Here is a 23726-nt window from a genome sequence, read left to right as displayed (position 1 = left end):
TCTTTGAATAGTAGACTCTGTCATTTGAGATGGCGATTTATAAGCTCAGATTGTTGTTTAGACAAATATAGAATGAAGAGGATTACGATTTCTGTGAGATAACAATTGAGGTGCTGATGAACAACTTTTTTCGTAGGTAGAATCACTTCTCTTTAGTGAGAGTTAGATCAGAGGCAGAGTGATCCTTTAACCGTTTAAATGCCAACACTTGTGAGAGATACTGTACTAGAAATATCCGCTAAAATTGCCAGCGGCACTCAGATTTGTTATATCACTTCAAATTAAAAATATTGTGCTAGAAGATTATATTTCCTATATAAGGTAAACATTACAGGTCATTATGATAAATACAAATGTTTGCTGGGCAATTTCCACACCTATTATCACAAATTCTCTTGGCACTCAAAGTGAAGGCAGGCATGTCCAAATTATGGCCCACCAGCTGTTATGAAACTACAGTCCCATCATGCCTTACCACAGTTTTGCTATTAGGGAATGGTAAGACTATGGCAAGGCATGCTGGGATGTGTAGTTTCACAACAGCTGGAGGGCCACAGTTTGGACATGCTTGCCTGAAGGTCACAAAATCTGGACTCTTTGGTACAGGGAACTCTTAAAAGACAGACCCCATTAAAGAGAGCAAATTAGGATCATTAACTGCATATTTTGTTTAAGAAAGAAAAATAAATTGCATTCCATTGAATGGTCATTTGGGTCCATCCAAATCATAGGAATCACAAATGGCATTTGTGATCCTTTTTTTTCCAGACAGTGAGCAGCCTGTCACATAATACACAGCAGTTCTTAGCCAGATAATCAACTTAACATCAAGAATAAAGTTCATGAACCTTTTTATAGGTAGCGTGAAATTTTGCTATAGGTGGCGAGAAGCACACATGCTCCTAAACTTATGAGTTGGAGCTATACCAGCAGGTCAGGCTATATGGAAGAGGAGGAAGCTGCTGGTGGCTTCACCTAAAAGTGAGGGTTAGGTCTAAATTCAAGTGGGCTAAGGGACCTCCTGATGTGACAGGGGAGGAGAGGGGGCAGAGAGAGGAGGAATAAGGTAGGAACAAGGGACCTAAACGGACGCTCTCTCCACTCGCCACCTGGTTACTAAAGGCAACCAGTGGTGGTGTGGATAGTGAAGCAGCACCCCGGCCTTGCTGTTCTCTGACAAGCTAACAAATGACCTTTCCACTAATGGCCCTGTATCTGTTTGGAAAGGAATGCAATCTATAACCAGCTACAAGAAAACACCCAAACCCACCGACATGTACCAAGACCCAGCTGATGAGCTGAACAACTTCTATTGCAGGTTTGAAAAAGTAGTCCACTGTGAATCAAACCATACCCTCTGTGCTGCCCCAAATGTCTATAGCCAACTCCAGTCACTCCATGTCACCCAGGTAGAGGTGGAGATGTTCAAGAGGGCCAAACCAAGGAAAGCACCAGGTCCTGATGGGATGTGCGGGTCAACTTGCCCCCATATTCACCAGGATCTTCAACAAATCACTGGAGCTATGCAAGGTTCCCTCCTGCCTCAAAAGCTCCACTATTGTTCCGGTCCCCAAAAAATCAACTATTACAAATCTGAATGACTACCGGCCGATAGCTCTGACATCTGTAATCACAAAAACATTTGAGCACTGAACCACCTGAAAGCTGTGACTGGCCACCAGCTAGACACCCTCCAGTTCGCCTACCGATCTAATCGATGCGTTGAGCACGCAGTCAACCTGGGCCTTCACTACATTCTGCAGCACATGGCTATGCCTGGTACCTATGCAGGGTTCTGTTTGTCAACTTCAGCTCGGCTTTCAACACAATCATCCCCAACATCCTCCACCCCAAACTACTCCGCCAAGGAGTCCCTGAAGCTACGTGTTCTTGGATTGTTGACTTTCTGACTGATAGAAAACAAGTTGCGAAAGTGGGGGAATTCACCTCCTAAGTGCGGTCCATCAGCACAGGCGCCCCCCCAGGACTGTGTATTCTCACCCCTGCTCTTCTCCCTGTACACCAACGACTGCACCTCAGAGGAGCAAACAGTAAACATAATCAAATTTGCCAATGACATTACCGTCATTGGCCTTATCAAGGACGGGGACAAATCGGCAAGACAAGAAGTGGACTGATTGGCCCGGTGGTGCAGCAGCAACCATCTAGAGCTCAACCCACTCAAAACCGTTGAGATGGTAGTGGACTTTAGGAAGAAGGCTGTTGGTGTTCCTCCGCTAACAATTGCAGACAGTGTGGTGTCGCTAGTGGACTCCTTCAAGTTTCTAGGAACCACAATCTCCCAGGACATTAAATACACTTATACTATTGTTGGAAAAGCGCAGAAGAGGCTTTTCTTACTTAGGCAACTGAGGAAGCTCAACATCCCACAGAAGCTTCTGCTCCTCTTCTACTCTGCAATTGTGGAGTCCGTACTGTGATCCTCAATACTGGTCTGGTACGGCTCCGCCAGAGAGAGAGAGACAAATACAGACTCCAAAAGGTAGTCAGAACTGCAGAGAATATAAATCGGGACAGACCTTCCCTCTGTCCAGAGCAAAAAAGCTAGATAGTCAAGGACCAATTACAGCCTGGCCATGGCTTGTTTAAACTGCTGCCATCAGGCAGACGCTACAAGGCTATTCCCACCAGGTCCTCCAGAAGCTTACAAAGTTTCTTCCTCAAGCGGTTCACCTGTTGACACAGGTTGACACACCTGCTAGTCACGCCATAACCCTTTACACATAATCTAACAAGGTGTCCCCTCGAAATAATTTTCTGTGTGACTGTACATGTTCCCCCACCTGTTTATATTGTTCATACTTTATGCGGTTTACTTGTTACCCACCTGTCTGCTGCACAGCAAACCGAAAACAAATTCCTAGTATACGCAAGTATACCTGGCCAATAAAGCGGATTCTGATTCAGGCAGTCAAAAGGGTTAAGAGCTAGAAGTATAAAGTGGCCGCTTCGGTGGAATGCCCAGTGGGTACAATTTGTACTGTATATCATACAGGTATTTCCTCATAAATCATGGTGTTTCGGTCTGCACACAATATTATCAGCTATTAGCAGCAAATAGTAGATACATAGTTTTAGGGATCAGTATTTCTCACATTTGTTTGTTGACTTTTCTGCTGGGGCAGGAAAGCTTAACATACGCTCAGTGTTTGACTAATCTAATGACTTGACCTACTCTATTCATAAAGTCGAAACCTGAATGATAAATTATTAAAAAAATACACTGGAAATTACATGTTTTTAAAAAGTAACATTCGTAATGACTTTAAACAACACCCTAACTATAAAGATAAAATAGTAGAAATATGGAATTCATGTTTACATTATAAAATACACCTTAGAAACATGATCTAAAGGGCAGTCTGCACTATTATAATCAAGGCACTTAGCACATCAGAGTAACAACCCTGCAATGAAACATTTATTGAGAAGTTTAACCACAGTTTTCATTTGGTCTCGTTTAGATCCAAACAGAAAGCTATTTACTGTTAACTGAGTCATTCACAAGTCCAATGATTAATAGACTAACATACCATACAGTGGTTTGTCAGCACAGCGTGCACGTATTTCTCAACATGATTGGGTGATGGTGATTTGTCCCAAACGTACCTTGTGTGCTTGTAGGGTGGTGAGCACCAATAGCTGTGCCCCTATTATACTTATAAATAAATATGGGCAGTTGGATAGTATGGTTTGTGATCATCCCAAGGATTGCAGTAAGTACAGTAGTGGGTTACTTTGGGGATTTTAGAATGTTCAGGAATTTGCTGTTGCTGCTTCATGTGTGCTCCTTGCTAGGCTATGTGGACAGCCAAAAAACTCCCCTAGGGTCTTCAGATGTAAAACATAACAGTGTACAGCTTAAGAAGTCTATGTGCTGCATACTCAGCCTAAGGCAGGGCTGGGCAATTGCGGCCCTCCAGATGTTGAGGAACTACACATCCCAGCATGCCTTGCATCAGTTTCAGCATGGCCACATAGCAAAACTAATGCAAAGCATCCTGGGATGTGTAGTTCCTCAACATCTGGAGGGCCGCAATTGCCCAGCCCTGGCCTAAGGGATGGTGTATGACCCTCAGCCTGGACCACAATTCAGCTCTGTTGGGGGCATGGAAAGGTCCTGCTGGATACCCAGGGAAAACCACAGCCATAATATGTACTAACCTTCTCTAGGTGAACCAGATCTTAGATGTATTTGTGTGAAACAGAAATGATAACACAATAAAGTCAATTCAATTTGAAGCAATCATGGTCATCTGTCACCGTGACATTGTATTGTTGACAATGGCACTCTACATTGTGTATTTTAGTTTGCAGACCCAAAAAGGTGCATATTAAAATACCTTAATGTATCAATCCGTGCAATCACTGCTGCGTTGTACAGAATTGAATTGATCCCAACTTATAATTTAAGTACTAAATTTACTGGCAATGTAAGATCTGTGGTTTTGGATTCTCTTGTTTCAGGCTAGCAAAGTTCTTGTTATATCAGATTCTTGCAGGTTTAAAGTGAGCAGGAGCACCTGTCCTATAGTTTAGTTATTTCATGAGCTGGTGACATACTGCAGATGTAGTAGCACAGTCCACATTGAGGAAATCATTACATTCTTCATCTAGCTTAATTAAGATGGGACCATAGCACTGTCACCCTATGATGCCAGCAGTGTAGAGATGCACAAGAACTAAAGGTGTATATTTTATAAACTAGCGAGCTTTTGATATGAGTGAGAGTGAACATGCATAAATTAGCTCCCCTGGCCCCTTTTGTGTGACCACACCCTTCCACATGCACATCGTGCATCATGAGACTCCTTCCCACACAAGTCCATTTTGTTTAGCCACATGACATAGCACAGGCTGTGGCCCACTTATGTTGCTGATAATTATGTTGAATATCAATACCTACTGACATCTGTCAGCCACACACTCCTCCAATTAGTCCAGACTGCCCAGATCTGGGCAGTCTAGGCCAGAGGACAGGATGGATTGGTGAAGCACTTACAGTGACATTACTAGAGATGTGTGTGGGTTTTTTTTAGACACCTCTCAAAAGATATTAAGACTTCAGACATCTCTGGTCTGTATATCGAGAGGAATGTATCTCGCACTGGACACCGTGGGATTTAAAGTGTTATTGTAAATGAACCAGCTATACGTTTGATAATTAATACTTCGGAAATAATTTTTTTACATATAGAATTGCTGGCGGTGCCCCCAGAAATCGAATATTCATGTACTCAAACTATAAATGGGTGGGTGGGTGTAAGGAAACAAACATCAATTTAAGACAAGGTATTTCTCTTTTTTTGGGGGCACACTTTTATAGAGATTGTAGTCAAGGTGAATGATATGATGAATTAGTATTACAATTGAAATTTTATTAGGTTAAGTAAAATATAAATCAGTCACCAACTGGTGGCTGTAATACATATAGACATACCACATTGAAACAAGACAAAGTTTTAAGAATGAGTTAGAACAATTCTAAGTGAATTTTGGGTATGTGTCAATCAATGGCAACCAATTTATTCTATATCTTTCGGTATATAATTGCTATTTATTGCTTTCTATTAGGAAGGAAGGGTGCCAGTAAAGAGATTAAGATACACAAAAGAAAGGATCAGGTGATTACACACACAAAACTTTTAGGCACTAAAGAATTTTTCTTAAATATCAAATGATTACACACATTAAAATGTATGCACTTTAGTTATTTTACATTTAGTAATCATAGTAATTACTAAAAAAAAAAACTAAGTGTGCCCCAAAAAAAGAGAAATCTCTGGTTTTAAATGGATGTTTGTTTCCTTACACCCACCCATTTATAGTTTGAGGACATCTATGGTCTATCTGGAGGAATCCTAAATGCTGGACCTAGTTAACTTAATGGCAATTAAGCAGTTGCCCAGGTCCCCACAATTCTAGGGCCCCTTCAAGCAGGTATGGGAGGTGGTCACACGGAATATATACGAAATCCTGGCGTTCAAAATCCAGAGCGCCGATATCCCGACAAGGGGGGGGGGTGTGTCACCTGGATCGCCCCCCCTGCAGGCTCACTGCACTCACCATGCAGCGGGTCCGGTGCCTCGCTACGCTCGGCACACTAATTTATTATCCCTCTAATGGTGTCATGGACAACCACGGAGGGAGAAAGTGTCGGGATTTCGGCGGTCGGGATTCCGGCGCCGGGATTTGGAACGCCGGGATTCCGACCACTGGGATTTCAACTGCATCCCGGTCACACAATCAGTGGTTATATATTTAGTTTTTACTTAGCTCTTTCAACTTACAGTATCTAGATGTAGATGGATGGGTAGTCACAACAGATGATACATTGCCTTGCTTATTAGCGGTTGTACCAAAACCAATTTGCTCAGGGCCATTGAGATGACTTGAGCTCACTTTCTATATACACAAGGGAGCACTGTAATCAATGATAAAAAGATGCATACACCAAGTGGTACTCCATGTCCATGACTGTTAGTGGATCATTTGTGCTTAATACGTACAGTGGTACCTTATGGATCTGTTGAGAGGACATCAAGTCCACTGTCTGCAGACCTCACTGTTCTACAGAATGGTCAGGAAACTTCTGATGAAAGAGACTAGTTCCTGGTAAATCTCTTGTGACCGCTCAGGAAATAGACTTCCCAGTTCTCAAAGTCAGGGATGAACATGGTAGACATGCATATTCCTTTCCAAACAATATAATAGCTTTGTTTATTCTACCATTGCCACAGAGCTGCACATTTAAGGTGCCCACACACTAGAAAGATCTGCGATCATAAGATGTGCGCATAAATTAGCCTTCAAATCTTTTGTCCGATCTGGACAAAAGATTTCAGGCAAGTGCACATCTTTACCAAAGATTTTTCTTAAGATCCCGTGTGCGTTCCTATGGATCGGTACTTATGTATTATCTGGGCTCCCATGTTAAATGCACCCCATTTTTTCATACCCCTACTATCCAACTACGCATGGAGTTGATTTTATATAGTGTGGCGAGCGCAGCGAGCCACCGTGCCCGAAGCGTGGCGAGCGTAGTGAGCCCTGCGAGGGGACGCGGTCTCATAAGAAAAACGGGAGCCCAGATATTACATAAGTACCTATGGATCTTTTGTTAAATCTTCTGATCTTTTGTGCAGCACGTAAGATCAGAAGATTTAGCAAAAGATCCACGGGAGCGAGCATCGGCCGATTTTCGACCGATTATCGGTAAATATAGAGTCCAGCATGGCCAACAGGGCTGAGATTTGAACTTTATTGGAACTCGCAGACAGGTTCCGATCCAATCCTGCTTGCAGGAACTCAAGTATAGTAGAGATCTTGTTCACTTCACTCACTATTGTTTTACAGAAGGTTACATACATTTTCCAAATTCAATGGTAGGTCTTTGATGTTGATCTTTTCCTGGCATTGAGCAACATCTTAACCACCTTACTTGAAAAACCTTTACATCTCAGCGTTCGGGTCTCAGCAACCACGCTGTCAACTTCCAATTGGATGGTTGGGCTCGCCATAACTTGTTCTGCCCGATCAGACTGCTGTGCTCAGGTAATGTCCATGGTTCGGCCACCGCAATCCTCATCACTTTCGTGAACCATGGCCTTCTTGGCCAATATGGAAGGATCGCGATCACCATTACTCGTTCCTGCTGCACCCTCCTCAATAGCCTGGCTATCATTGGAAATGGAGGGAATACATAAACTAACTGCGCCCTCCATTCTGCTGTCAATGCATCCGACTGTTCTGCTTCTGGTTCCCAGTGCCATGAAAAGAATCTTATTACTTTTGCATTCCTTGCTGTGGCCATGAGATCCGAGGCTTGCCCCACATGCCCACTAGCGTACTGAATACTTCGGGAGAAAGCTCCCACTCTCCTGGTAACACCAGATGCCTGCTGATTTTCTTTGCCTGCTATGAATACCGCTGACAGACTGTCTACCCAGGTTTCTGCCCATAGGAACAACTCTGCCGGCTTCTTGTCCCTTTTTGCCTGTTTATATAGACCAGTGGTCAGGGAACTCGGTCCTCATTACCCCACACAGTGCATGTTTGGCTGGTAACCCAGCAGGTGCACAGGTGTACTAATTACTCACAGACACATATTATAAGGTCCGCAGGTGGAGTTAATTATTTCACTTGTGATTCTGTGAGGAGACCTGCAAAACATGCACTGCGTGGGGTAATGAGGACCGAGTTCCCTGACCACTGATATAGACCACGACCGTCTGGTTGTCGAATCTCACCACCACATCTTTTCCTATTAAGCAGCTTTGAAGGTGATTGCATGCCATGAGGACCGCCCTCATCTCTCTGATGTTCGAACGGCTCTGACTCATCTGCGTCCAAATACCTTGGGCCATTTGGTCTCCGCAGACTGTTCCCTAGCCTACCTGACTGGCATTGGTAGTTACTACCACTTGCCTGGATGCCTGGAATACTCTTCCTTGTGTTAATCTTCTTTCTTGAGACCACCATCTTAGACTCTGGCACGCTACTTTTGACAGGCTGAACTTTGTTTTTTCCGCTGCCGTCCCACTGTGTCAGGAAGCAATTCTGGAACGCCCTCATATGACACTTGCCCCACGGTACAGAGTCCAGTGCCGCAGAGATTAGGCCTAACACTCTCATGCAGGTCCCTGATGATGCCACTCTCTTGTCTAGAAGGCTGAGTACCTCCCTTCTTAGTTTTTCCCATCTTTCTTCGGTTAACCTTATCGTCATTGAACAGGTATCTATTTGCACTCCTAGGTATCTTACTGAGCGAGACGGTTCCAGGTGGCTCTTTTTTTACATTTATTAGCCATCCATGCTCTTCCTAAATACCGCCTGACCCTTCTTGTGTGGCTAATGGCCTCTGCTTTTCTCTGTGCAATGATAAGGATGTGTAGATATGAGTCTTGTAAATCTATTGTTGACAGATAAGCTCCTACTTTTATGTTGGTCTAAAATCGTCCTGAAGCCTCCATACGCCTTCTCCACTAAGAAAAACCTTGAATGCCAGCCCTGCGACCTCTGATCTTCTGGTACTACTACCACCACTTTCTGGTTGATCATCTTCTCCAGACTGGCAAGCAATGCTGATCTTTCTACTGAATTCTGAGGGACAGGAGACTCTGTTTTCCAACAACCTGGGTGTTTAACGAATTCTATTTTGTACCCTGATGTAATTTCCAGCACCCATTTTTCCTTGACAGAACAAGACCAGATCTGCCCATATTTCAGCAGTCTGCCCCCGACTGCCTGCATGGCATCATTGGTTGGTCTGCTTGACGAAACCAATCTTCCCTCTCTACCCCTTTGGCCACAAAAAAAGCTTTGATTGCTAGCCCAAAATCTTCTGAAACTCATACCAGGACTATAGGTTTTTGTCTCCTTAAAATCTGATGACTGGTATCTGAAATATTTGCCAGGTGCGTCTCTCTTCTCTTGTCCTGGGGAAGCCAGACCGATGTCTTAGTAATTATCTTGTCTAATTTGCTTCCGAACAGGTATTGACCCTGAAATAGTAAAGAAACTAACTTTTGTTTAGACTGAGTATCCGCTGCCCAGGGCTTAAGCCACAGTGCTCTTCTGGCTACTGCCGTGGTAGCATTTGCTCTGGCTGCCAACCTTACTACATCTAATGATGCGTCACATAGAAATTAGAAAGCAATTTGAATATTCTGGATAACTTTAATAGGTTCAGATCTTTTGATGCCATCCAGGGTGTCAAATTCAAGGTCCAGGCACAACGACTTCCAGACTCTGGCCGTAACTGCCATGGCTGAAGAAGCCTTAATAGTAGTCCCTGAAGTAAAATGCTGTTTTCGAAGACTGACTTCTATTTTTCCTTCCATGGAGTCCTTAAATATGTTGGCATCCTTTAGCGGCAATGTCGTTTTTTTTTTTTGTTTTTTTTTAGAAATTCTATCTACCACTGCATCCACTTTTAGGGTTCCTCCCAACTACTTACTTGGTCCACCTCAAACGGGTAAATTTTTTAAACTCTAAGCCGTACAGCCACTTTCTTGTCCGAATGCCACCATTCTTCCTCTACCAACTCTTTTAGAGTTTTTGAGAGTGGAACTGTTTTTCCTCTCTTTTTCTTATCCCAACAGAGTAAGTCCTGCAGTTTTGCTTCTTCTTGAGTCTACTCTATGTTTAAAGACTTATGTATAAGTGCCAGTAGGTTCTCCAATAACACCGGATTGAAATCCATCTCTGCTTTATCCTGGCTAAGCTCCCTTTCTTCCAAGTCTTCCTCCCTTACACAGGGTCCTTCTCTGGAATCTTCAGATTCCTCAGATAAGGCTGCTCTGCTTCTCAGATGACATTTGTATCATGTCCTCTTTGGTAACAAATGTATCTGCTAGCGCTGATTTGAGCATATTCACAAGCTCCGTCATCTGCAGTATTCCTCCCTGCTGGACAGACTTGGAATTTTCACAGGTAGAACCTGTACATTTATCTGTTAAGGGTTTATCACAAAGGATACACTTATCCGCATGTTGCTTCTTGTGTTGAGCCTTAACATACATTTTCTCCTTACTGGCATCAGATCTAAAATAGTATACATACATCCATCCTTATTCTATAGTTGCACACACGGTTTTCTTTTGTTTTTGTTTTTTTTATAATTCCCAGAAGTTCCTAGCTTATCCTGATTTAGCCTGCTGCCTCTTATCCTCCATATTGCCAAAGCTTGTAGCTAAAAGCACACATAATACAGGATAAGTATAAATAGTGTAAAAGCACTCCTACAGCATAAGGTGTATCCGGAGTCTTACCCGGTCTGCTGAATTATTTTTCCTATTTTACTCCAGCAAGCCCTGTATCTGCCGTATAGAGTCCCGCTGTAGCAGCACCGAAACTCTGCTGTATAAGACGCCGGCTTCAGCCTGGCGCCCCCTATATGCGTCATTACAGGAATCCCGGCATCTGAGTTGCACCTCCTGTATTACGCGTTTTGCGCATCTCCGCTTGGCCATCGCGTCAGTACAGGACGCCGCCGGCCGGATAACTTCTTCCTTAAGTCGTGCCCGGAGGGCGCCCATTGGTTCCCGGGTTCCTCTCATTGCCACCGCAGCCAGACGCAGCCTGGTCCCCACCACCATGACACGCTGGCAGACCAACGGTACTCCTAACTGATCTCGACAGCGGAGACCTTATCCAAGTTGTTTTAATGCCTCAACCCCAACTGCTTTTAGACAGTGGAGAGGGCTGCAGCCTCAGGGTAAGCCTGTCCACTACCCTGGAAAGGAAGAAAAGACACTGTGGCTTCTGGGGGAGGAGCTTGTATAGGGCCAAGTGTTTTTTTGTGTGTTTCCTTTACAGAGTACTACCCTACAGGAGTTAACTCATTAGTGGCTGCCATGGGGAGGTAGGTAAATTAGATCGAGGCAGTTTACATTTGTTCCCCTGTTTACATTAAGGTAAGTAGGTCAGGTTCAGTAGTAGGTGTTTTTCACCCCAACAAATCTTGGGAAGGTAATGCTCGGTAGACTATGCTGTAGATCTTCCAAAAGTCTATAACAGAAGACTGGTGAAATGTGCACCTACACATCACATAGAAAGCAAAAGGCAGGCTAAAAAGATGAGAAAGCTGAGCAACCTATTCACTCTGGATGGAAAGAGTTTGGAAATAGGATGGAGCTAAAGACTGATCCAAAATAGCTGGTGTTTTTATACAAGCATTAAATCCACAAATTTAGACTAGTTACAAGTGCATCAATTTCATTACCCCTGTATACAGGAAGAAACTACAAAATTAGGTCACAATGGAAGTTTCTGCTCCTGAAGGTGTATTTTAGAAAAACACACGCAAATTTTAGGCTACAGAAAGAAATCAGCATCCAGAATATATAAATAATCTTTACCTAAGAATTATAGATGTATATTACATTGCTCGAGATTCCTCTAGGAAGAGACACCTAGGCAATGTTTTTTGGATAATGTGGAATCTTTCCAGAAAAACCTACAGTACTTTTATTGGGGATGACCAAAACATTATCATTATCAGTACAAAGATCTCTATTAGCTGACAGTAAAGGTATGAGAACAGGTGCAAAAAAAGCAGTCCATACAAAGAAAATAAATAATTTGTAATTAAAATTCAGACTTTATTTCTATTTTTTTGGGTACTTTTCCTTACTTTTTATGTTAACATATAAATCTATATCACACTCCAGTGCGCTCTACAGCCCTCACCTACACACATTCAATTGTCATCCATAGATTTTGATACGTACCACATGATGAGCTTCCTGTCCTGCTCTTTTGATTGACAAGAAAACAGTTAAACTACCACAGTGAATTAGAGAGATGGAAGGGAGACGAACACATACCCCAAACGCATTCTAGCCAAAACAAACGGAATTATTCCACAAGCATTCCATTATCAGACTTTTTTAAAGGCTAAGATTTGTGTAATATACAGATGTGTTGCAAAGAAAAAGGCCATTTTCAGCACACCAGTTCACATGCATCTTGGCTTGCACTGTGCATCTTTTTCTTCCCAAAATAATTAACAGCCACATATGTAAACACTTCACCTGACTGCAATAATTGATATGCAAAGTTTGCATATTTGTGTGCGACAGTCTGAATCTGTATTCAGACTGAGATCAACACCCAGTCACACACAGATGTTCACGGATCATAAATCAAATAAATCGGTGCCGTTTGTCACAACCGATTGAAAATAAAATACTCTATCAGGCAAAAAAAATGCTTGGCACAGCTCATTAGAGCTAGGGTTCTGAAGGACATATTGAAGCTAGATGTATGAAGACAGATCAGTAAATATACCATCATAAGCAGCTATTTCATTTCAGCTCCAAACTTACCCATTCAAACCTGAAAAGAAAACCTTGAATGTAAAATGAGAATGAAGAGATTTAGGCATTTTATTTCATAGCATCTCAACAATAAGTCCGGTGTTCACACAATCAAAAGTAAATAAGTCTTTACGCCCGTGACAGAATGGAAACTAACAGCTCATCATATGAAAGAACAGTTTTTAAATAAAACGATGCTACTCCTTCAATGACACCGCTATTGGAAGTCCATGAAAAAGCAGTTGCGGTCTTGCAAAGTAAAACAATGCAATGAATACACGACTTCAAAGCAAGTCAGAGAACGCCACTTGCAAAGTATCGTGCAAGTCTGTAATTGGGATGTTGGTTATCCTTCATTAGGATTGAGGAAGGCATGCCCATAGCACCATTCTTCTGCTGGAAGAGGCTTCATTGGTTTTCGCTTCCCACCAGTCTTTAAGGAGGGAAAGAAAGTACGAGAGTACGGGAAGCATCTGTGCAATCCATAAGAGTTTATCAATTGTCTTTGCTGATGTTACTATAAGTATTTTCGAGCCACATAGCTTAATACTCCACCATGCTTATAGAATGCAACCTCTGCTTCATTATTAAAGGCTGCAATCACTCTAAATAACTTCCCGCTGTTTGTCTGAAAGCAAAACAAAAAAACAAAAACAAATGCAATAGTTCAATAAAAGTAATATTAATACAGAGTCTACATTCTTGGAATTTATACATTGTCTTCTAGAGAAAACAAATCCGAGTTTTGAAAAACTTTATCCAAAAAGCTTGGGGAAAAATAACAGTTTTACAGATGTAACATATTAGTCAATAGTATAAGACACTAATTAAGTTAAAACTTGAAAAATAAACTACGGTTTCATTTTACAAATAGCACCCACCTTGATCTCCACAGTGTCCCCAGGAGCCAGGTTGGCAGGAATATGTATAGAATACTGCTCTTTTCCTGAGAGACCAAGTGATACTGCACTGTCTCCAGGAAGAAACTGAAGAGGAACAATGCCAATTCCCACCAGCTGGTCCTTATGTATCTTCTCATAGCTTTCAGCTATCACAGCTCGAACACCCTGAAGGATGAACAAGATTAATAATAATATTGTAGGAGTCTCCAAAGTTACATTCTACTGTCTGCTCTAACGTTTGATTGCAATCTCTTTAACCCCTTGTTTCACCATTTGATCAGTATTTATATTCAGTTAACCACCTAGTGAAAAAGTGTTTAAATCATCTGACCTCTGAACAGATGCAAGCTGCAGATAATGGGATTTTGGTACCTACCGGTAAATCCTTTTCTCTGATTCCGCAGGGGACACTGGCGTTCACTGTGGGGTTTAGAGGGAGGAATGCTGGGAGCTGGCACACTATCTTTGAAAAAGCTGGCTCCTCCCCTGTAATACCCAGACTTCCCCAGTTAGGAAAATTGGTAACAAGAGGAGATGAAACCAGACAGAGACAACAACCAAAAATAATAACCAAAACACATCAACCATGACAGACAGGCAACGCGAGCAGGGAGGGTGGCCAGTGTCCCCTGCGGAATCAGAGAAAAGGATTTACCGGTAGGTACCAAAATCCCATTTTCTCTTTCATCCGGCAGGGGACACTGGCATTCACTGTGGGGAGGTTCCAAAGATGGCCCCCTGGGAGGGAGAGCTCGAGGAGTCCTGCAGAACAAGCCTTCCAAAATCAGCGGTAGAAGAGGCAAAAGAGTCGAACTTGTAAAACCTAACAAAGGTACTGGCAGTCGACCAGGTAGCGGCCGGCCCTGCACAACTGGGAGGTGGAGGCACCTCTACCCGCTGCCCAAGACGTGCTCACTAAGCGGGTGGAGTGAGCAGTAAGAGAGGAAGGCGGAGGCCTACCCGCCTGGCTGTAAGCCTGAGAAATCGTGAACTTAATCCAACGGGCTAAAGTCTGCTTGGAGGCAGGCCAGCCCCTACGTGAAGCGTCGTAGAGCACAAAAAGGCTGTCCGACTTTCGAACAGAAGCCATCCTGTCAATATAGATGCGCAGAGCGCGCACCACATCCAAGGAAGGGGAGTGAGCTGTGCCAGAGAACACTGGAACAATTATTGGCTGATTAATATGGAAATTGGAAACCACCTTAGGTAAAAAGGATGGCCGGGTTCTCAATTCCGCCCCATCGGAATGAAAGATAATGAAGGGGGGCTTACACGATAAGGCCCCTAATTCTGAAACCCGCCTGGCCGAAGCCAGGGCCAGCAATATAACTGTCTTCCAGGATAGGAACTTGATGTCCACTGATTCCAACGGTTCGAACGTAGAGGACTGAAGGAAACGGAGGACCAAATTGAGGTCCCAAGGCGGAGTAGGCGGAGTGAAAGGCGGCTGAACCCGCAGGGCTCCCTGAAAAAACGTCTGAACCTCAGGAATGATAGCGAGCTTCCTTTGGAAAAGGACAGACAATGCTGAGACCTGAACCTTAAGAGAGCTTAGGTGCAGACCTGAATTCAAACCAACCTGTAAGAAAGACAACAGGCGAGAAAGATGAAAAATGCGAAAAGGAAAATTCCTTTCTGCACACCATCTGCTGTAAGACCGCCATATACGATGGTAATGAGCTGCTGAAGAAGGCCTCCTGGCTCTAAGCATAGTCGGAATAACTGCCGAGGGGATGCCCCTCAGTCTCAGGACCTCGGATTCAACAGCCACGCCGTCAAACGGAGTGCTCTCAGGTTGGGATGTCGGAATGGTCCCTGAAGGAGAAGGTCTGGACGAAGTGGAAGAGTCCAAGGTTCGTCCACCAACATGCCCTGCAGATCCGCGAACCAGGTTCTTCTGGGCCAGAACGGAGCTATGAGAATCGCGGGTACCCCTTCCCGTTTTAGGCGCTTTAACACCCTTCCCACGAGTGGAAATGGAGGGAACAGGTACACAAAATGGAAGCTCCACGGCACCTCCAGAGCATCCACCCCAACGCCCCCAGGTCCCTTGTCCTGGCCACGTAAACCGGCAACTGATGGTTGTTCCGAGATGCCATGAGGTCCACCTCTGGCATCCCCCAACGTGTCACGATCTGCGCGAAAACCTCTGGATGAAGGACCCACTCTCCCGGATGAGTGTCTTGACGGCTGAGGAAGTCGGCCTCCCAGTTTTCGACTCCTGGGAGATACACGGCCTGGATGATGACACTCCTGGCTTCTGCCCAATGAAGAATCTTGAAAGCCTCCTTCATGGCGCCTCGACTTTTTGTGTCGCCCTGCCGATTGACGTAAGCGACAGCTTTGACATTGTCCGTCTGGACCTTGACGGGGTGACCCTGAAGGGTCTCCTGGGCTGCTGTGAGAGCATTGTAGATCGCCCTGAGCTCTAGGATGTTTATTGGGAGAAGTGACTCCTGTGGCGACCACCTGCCCTGAAGAAGAAGTTCCCCCACCACGGCCCCCCAGCCCCTCAGGCTGGCATCCGTCGTCACTATGAGCCAATTCGCGACTGCAAATCGGCAGCCCTGCCTGAGGTTTTGCTTCTGCAACCACCATGCGAGAGAGGACCTCGTCAGATGAGAGAGACGCACAAACCGATGGATGTAAAGATGAGAGCCCGACCACTGGCTCAAGAGGTCTAGCTGCAATCTTCTGGAATGGAGCCTGCCGAACTGCAGGGCTGGGAAGGCTGCCACCATTTTCCCCAAGAGGCGGATGCACAAATGTATCTGCACCGTCCTTGACCTGAGAACCTGAGCCACCAAAAGACAGATGGTTGCTATCTTGTCCTCCGGAAGGAAGACACGCTGGGCTCGGGTGTCCATCAAAAGGCCCAAGAATTGTAGCCTCTGGGTCGGTTGGAGGGCAGATTTCTTGTAATTTATGATCCAACCATGGTGGGTCAGAACCCGAAGCACCGTCTGTGCGTGGTCCTGGAGAAGCGCAGATGACGGGGCTTTGATCAAGAGGTCGTCCAGGTAAGGCACCACATTGATTCCCTGAAGCCTGAGGTGGGCCATCAAAACTGACAGAAGTTTGGTGAATATCCTTGGGGCTTAGGATAAGTCAAAGGGAAGAGCCCTGAACTGAAAATGTTCCTCCTGTATGGCAAATCGGAGAAATGCCTGGTGAGGAATCCAAATCGGCACATGCAAATAGGCGTCCTTGATGTCTATCGAGATCAAGAATTCCTGAGGCTCCAGGGGGGCAATAACTGAATTGACAGACTCCATCTTGAAGGAATGATAGGCCACGAAGAGATTCAGGGATTTGAGGTTGAGTATGGGCCTGAGAGACCCATCCGACTTGGGGATTACAACAAGTTTTGAGTAATACCCCAGCCCCCTCTCCTCTGTCGGTACGGGGATGATCACCTGGGCTCCAAGGAGTCGCTGAATGCAGCTTTGAATGGGAAAGCGTTTCTCCAGAGAAGACGGGAGTCTCACCGCGAAGAACCTCGAGGGAGGGAGGGATGTAAAATGAATTCTGCAGCCCTCCGAGACAACCCGCCTGGCCCAGCCGTCCGTGGAGGTGAGGAACCACTGATACTGGAAATCCAGTAGCCGGGCCCCTACCTCTGGATGACCTATGAACGCAGGAGGATAGTCATGCCGCTGGTTTATCAGCGGGCTTGGGCTGTTGTGCCCGGACAGCTGTCAGAGCGTTGTCGGCCTCTACCGCCACGAAAGGCAGAGGAGGAGGAAGAACCGGCTCTTCCGCGCCCTCGAAAGGACTGCTGAGGTCGAAAGGATTGGAAAGATGGGCCCGTGTATTGGCGCCTAGGCGGCGGAGGCGCGGAAGGAAGAAAAGCGGACTTACCACCAGTAGCCTGGGAAATCCACCTGTCCAGTTCCTGACCGAACAACATGTCCCCTGTGAACGGAAGGGCCTCTACCGCCTTTTTGGACTCCGTATCGGCTTGCCACGTCCTGAGCCAAAGGACCCTGCGGGAGGCAACGGCGTTAGCAGAAATGCGCGTAGCAATATGGGTGATGTCCTTGGTGGCATCTATAAGAAAAGTGGCAGACTCCTGAATATGCTGCGCCAGGAGTCTAAGATCCTGAGCCGATGCCCCAGCGTCAATGCCCTCGATAAGCTGTTCCGCCCATTTAGCCATGGCCTTGTTCACCCAGGCCGAGACTATGGCCGGCCTTAATTGAGACCCTGCGGCTGTGTAGATAGCCTTAAGATTATTCTCCAGTTTCCGGTCCGATGGATCCTTGAGGGAGGAAGCCCCCGGGACTGGTAAGGTGGTCTTTTTAGATCATCTGGAAAGGGAAGCATCTACCGGCGGAGGGGTTTCCCAAAGAGTCAAATCCGGGGATAAGAAAGGGTACAGCACCGTGAACCGTTTTGGTGTCTGGAATCTCTTATCTGGATTCCGCCAGGCAGCCGATAACTGATCTTTTCCCGGAAAGGGAAAAACCACTAAAGGCTTTTTCTGCTTTCCAAACAAATCTATCTCCTCCGAGACAGGCTCAGGGATATCTGGTAAATTTAAGACCTGTCTGACGGCTAAAATCAAACCATCAATGCCCGCCGGGGAAGGGTCAGGCTCAGCATCCTGCCCCGGATCCAAGTCAGGCATATCATCGGGTCATAATAGCCCATAGGGGAACCCTGAGGTATGTCCTCGCCTCCCGAGTCAACAGAATCATGGAGGGCAATAAGAGGTCTCTTCGGGCGGGGAGCCCTTGCCCCTGCCCCCGACATAGACGCTACCAGGGTATCCACCGATCTGGTGAGAGTCGAGGCCCACTGTGGCTGTACGGATTGTGATTCCGCCAACTGGGTGGACAGTTTTGAAACAGCCCCCACCAAAAGACTAGCCCGGGGGGGGGGGGGGTAGGACCTTGATTGCTACTGCTGGTACCAGCAGCTAGGGAGCAAGCATCACACATAGTGACCTCCAGAGACGGCTGTGAAAACTTTGATCCACAACCCGTGCAGGCATAGACCTTCTGGGAGGTCTTGCTGTTTGCTTTGCTCTGCCTGTCATGGTCGCGCACAGAGCAAAAGCCAAACACCCAGACACATAGGCAGACACAGAGGGGGACCAGGAGACGCCCGGGTATCAGAGGGAAGCAATGCCCAACCCGAATAACCCACTAGACTTATTACCCCCTGGGTGATAACAGTGGATATCGTCTCCTTCAATCGCTAAGCAGCCCTGTAAAGCAGGAGTGTTAGCGTTAATACACACACTGTAAAAAACCAAGATGGCGCCCCCCCGCGTCAAACACCACCGCGGGCTCCCTGTCCCCAGACCCCGCCGTACATAGATGCCGCCCCGCCTGGAACGAGGGTCACTCGCACACCTGCGGTAACGGCGGTAGCACTCGCGAGGAGGGGGGGTGCCGCGCGCGCGGCCTGACCGCTGCGGCAGAGGGAGAAGGGACTCACCAGGCGCTGACTGTCGCGGGTCCCGCTTCCAGGAGTGTGTGAACTGTCCCTTTTGCAGAGGGGCCGCAGGTACACAGCGTCGGAACAGGTGCCTTCTGCGGAGGCCCTGTCGGACGGGCTGGCTGAACGCCAGAAGCGCCAGAGTCCTCAGTCCTTCTTGTGAACAAGAAGCTGGGACGCAGTGTGACAAAATCTTTAAAAAAAAAAACGAGTGCCCAAGAGAAATAGTATGGAGCAGAGCTCCTGTTGTACCAGCTCCTCGGCACAATTTTTCTAACTGGGGAAGTCTGGGTATTAGAGGGGAGGAGCCAGCTTTTACAAAGTTAGTGTGCCAGCTCCCAGCATTCCTCCCTCTAAACCCCACAGTGAACGCCAGTGTCCCCTGCCGGATGAAAGAGAAAGGAAGCTGGGATATCAAACAATAGTTAAACATGCAGCTATCTGTGGAGAACCTTATTTCAGCCAAAATACAGTATATACAGAATAAAAGACTATAACTATTTTGCAGAATTATTCAAAAGACATTAAAAGAAAAATCAAACTTTTTTAAATGTATTGCTATGAAGTCTACAGACCAACAGAACTACAGATGGAGCTTTCCTCATCTAGCCCTTTAATAGGATTAAGTGAGCCAGAGCTGTTGGACTTAATCCTATGCTAATCCCCTACTGTATTGTTCTATGTATTGTATCTGAGAACAATAGGCATTGGCTCACCATAGCTGTCCAGAGAAGGCTGGCTGAGGAGGGCTCCATCTGTGGCCATGTTCCCCTTCCCAGAAAAGTGCTGTTTGATGTAACCATTGTCAGCCATGTCTGAGGGGGGGGGGGGGTTAGAGTTCGGCTTCGAGAGATAGGGTTAGGTATTAGAGGGTTGGTCTATAGGTAGGAATGGTTAGGGTCAAGGGGGTAGGGTTAATATACATACCTAAATGGTGTCGGGAGCCTGACCAGCGGGATGCTGCTGTCGGCCTTCTGAAAGCCAGCATCCCAAGTACTAGGATCCCGATGCCATGTGGGGTAATACATAAGTTTGTCTTATGTCCACTTCTATTGAGCCATGACGCCCAGATTTACTTTACTAACTCTGCATCAAGGCCATATGTTTTCAGTGAATATAATGATGAACCTTTCTGGACAAGGGGTTGGGTACCTCAGTAAAAGTTATAGCTTAAAATAAATAAAGGTTTCTCATTAAAACTGAGCAGCAAGTGCAATTACTGGATAACATCAACCGCACAACTTTCACTCTCATCCAAGCGCATTACAATAGTTGAGAACGTACCAACAGAAACGGTCCTTTGGCTGCCCAGTCTCTCGAGTTCCCCGATCCATACTTTTTACCAGCAATAATGATGAGCGGAATATCTGCTTTTTGGTAAAGGTCTGCAGCTTCAAATACATCCAACTGCAAGAAAAAAAAAGCTGTTATTTTAACGTATGCTTAAATGAATCCCAGTCTTTACCTCCAGACCACTCAAACATCAATCAGAAGAAGAAAAGGTTTTTCTAGGTTGCTCCCTGCTGTGCTTTTCCATCAGTCAATGTTCAACTAGGTTTAAAATAAGAATTCACCAATATTTAAGATCTGACTGCTTCATATACTGAAGTGTCCTTACAACGGAATCACTTGAGATAGTCTCTAATTGAAAATGACAAACAGGAAACAATGTTTGTCGTTCAGCTATGTTCCTAGTAGATAACCCAAGAATCTAAATGGGTTCCAGAAGTAAAAGCTATTTCTCAGAGTCTTACTGTTTATGGCTAAAACTTTTTTGAGCAAATTGAGAAAAAATAAATATTACAGATTTTTATTAATAAAACCCTTATTTGAAAACCTATGCTTTCTTTTATATTTATATTTGATTAAGAAGATTCCCAAAACTTTTTTGGAAGTTATAACAGCATGGACTACACAATCCAAATTTTCAGTGGGGGTCAGATCATGTTTGTGTACTCAGATAACAGTTACACGGCAACTAGCCAATACCATTGCCAGTGAGGTGTAATATGAGAGGACACTTATGCAGTGCTGATGTTTTATACAATGAAATAGGCAATTTAGACTGCATGCTTTGAGTTCAAGCTCGCACCAGCTCATGGGCTGAAGCTGAAAGGCCAGTACCAGACTAAAGAGGTTTTTTTTTTTTAAAGGGGAGCAGAGGGAATAATAGGATTTTTAGGCAGAACACTTTTAAAACAAAATCTATTGTATTGAAGCAATGTATGCATCAGAGAAAAATGGACATGGAATGGAATATTAGCATATTCAAATTAAAGATGGCCCAATATGAAGGAACACAAAAGACTAATTATGTATAAGTACATCACTTACAGACAGTCAAAAAAAAAAAAAAAGGATGAGCATGTATAAAAGTTCAAATTAAAATCAGAATTAAACAATTAATTCATCACGCCATGGTAACAAGGGAATGGGGGTGGGGGGGGGGTGGGGGGACCAGCCTCAACCATTTGTAGAAAATATCAAGAGGTATTATACAAAGTGTTCAGATCTAAGGTGTGTGAGGCTGTGAGAGGGTTTTACCCTCCTTTTTTTGTGCACCACCTCCACCAATGCCATGAGGAAGAGATAAAATTGTTTTATTTTAAGAAGAGATAAAGTGGAGGCTCAGGAGGTATTCACACCTGTACAACAAGCTTTCAGGCAGCTACGCTGACCTCCAGTAGTAGCAGCCTGCCTCCCTTTGAGCTTCAAAGCTCTCTCAGGAGTATGTCAAACGTCACCCATTTAGGGATAAATGACATACAATTAAACAAATGTTCCTCTGAGAAAATCAAGGTTAGACATGAAAGGGAGATAGAGACTTGAGTGCATTTAAATTGTGTTTTGTGCCTCAGTGTGCACCACAGTTTCCTGGTAGTCCAAAGCAATGGGTTCTATCTAAGGCAGAGCACTTTCGTAATGTTTTTTTTGTATCATTATTACATGCTGTAAAATAGGATAGAAGGATGTAAAAAAAAATTATAAGAATTACTAAAGAATGCCACAATTATTTCAAATTATATGCAAACTGCTAATAATTCACATAATGGTCATCCACAGAAGTAGTAACAGATGGCATGGCTAGACCTCTAATTTACTGTACTTCCAATAGATACTCCACATAATTAAGGTCATGATTTTATAAAACACTAAACCGTGAGTCAATAGCATTGAAAATCAGATCAGTTTGTAAAGAAGAATAACTGATGGCATCCATAATAGAACTTTGACAGTAGTATAAGCATCTTAAATCAGAACTAGGAATGCAGTATATACTGTACAGGTACAATCTCTTTTTTTTTTTTTAAATCAACGTTTTTATTAAATTTTCAATGTAAAACATTTCAAGGTAAAACATTTTCTGTACATTGCAATGTTTGTTTCACAAAACAATTCAGAATATTACAAAATAAAGCATAGCAATTATGTGCAAAAAACAGCTTTTAAGTCTCAGTCATTTCGCTAACCATAACATGTTACAGAGATTTTCCAGTCTCCTATTCAATTCCTGGTAGGACTTATTATCTTGTATTGTCTAGAACTCTGTATTAATCTCAATACGTTCAACTACCTCCATATATACATAAATATATATATATCTTCCCTTTATATAATAATCATTGACATATAAAAGAAACAAATGTCTTACCTCTATCCTAACTAACCTTAACCCCATAAACTCCCATCCCCCCCCCATTCCCTCCCCCCTCTAGGACTCAGTGCATCTCAGTTATTTGACAATGATCTAAGTAGGTACCAAGATGTGCCCTCGAATACTTTCATTACATGTTTCTGTGTATCTTCTCCCAATGATCTTATATACGTTCCCCATTTTGCATAAAATTTCTTAACGCCCTCCTCCACCATTGGCAGTGTAGCTCTCCTATCAAAATATAGCAATTGTGTCAGTGTCGCCTTCACGTCTTGCAGAAATGGAGGGGATGAACTGGTCCAGCTGCGTAGAATTACTTTCTTTGCAACTGTCACAATTATGGTCAGGAAAGGGAACAATTCAGTTTTTCGGCCAGGTATATTCCAATTAGAGAAGTTTGCACAGAGCATTGCCAAAGGGTCCTTTGTAAGTTTTATTCCACATATAGTATTAATATACATCATCACTTTATCCCAAAATTTCCTAATTTTCCCGCATTCCCACATATGATGAAAGAATGTAGCATTAGAGCCCTTGCATTTGAGACACATTCCCAGTTCCCCGGGTACAAAGTACTTTCTCTGGGCTTGTGACATGTACGCTCTGTGTAAAGTTTTTATGTGGACTTCCTGCAACATAGTGGAATGTAAGACTTTGAGCGTTTTTCCTATATGTTCATGAAGTGTTTCACCTGAAGTAACCCCCGGTATGTCTGTCCGCCACTTTGGTACCATAGCGGCCCAAACTGCCTCCGGTGAAGTCGGCAGGATTTCCCCATAAATATATTTTAGCCTATAGGGGCCCGTGGAGCTCAGAGTAAACACTTGTTGAATTACATCTGGAATTCCAGCCTCCAACATAGGACCCTTTTTAGATTGAATA

At 44.4% G+C, this 23726-nt stretch overlaps 1 protein-coding gene across 1 annotated transcript in view; it reads right to left on the bottom strand.

The window, feature by feature from the left end:
- Positions 1-12887: 12887 nt before the first annotated feature.
- Positions 12888-23726, bottom strand: part of IREB2 (iron responsive element binding protein 2) — a 62361-nt gene continuing 51522 nt past the window's right edge. The window contains exons 21-23 of the mRNA XM_083183124.1: positions 20474-20596; positions 13724-13909; positions 12888-13470 (exon numbers count right to left, since the gene is read on the bottom strand). Coding sequence (XP_083039250.1) covers positions 13360-13470; positions 13724-13909; positions 20474-20596 — 420 coding nt within the window. The 3' untranslated portion in view covers positions 12888-13359. The remainder of the gene's footprint in view (positions 13471-13723; positions 13910-20473; positions 20597-23726) is intronic.

The sequence above is a fragment of the Crinia signifera genome, chromosome 4, assembly GCF_055691185.1.
Source record: "Crinia signifera chromosome 4, ASM5569118v1, whole genome shotgun sequence".
In the NCBI taxonomy this organism is placed as follows: Eukaryota; Metazoa; Chordata; class Amphibia; order Anura; family Myobatrachidae; genus Crinia; species Crinia signifera.
Note: the sequence above shows the minus strand (reverse complement) of the source record. Positions and strands in the feature narration are given on the sequence as shown.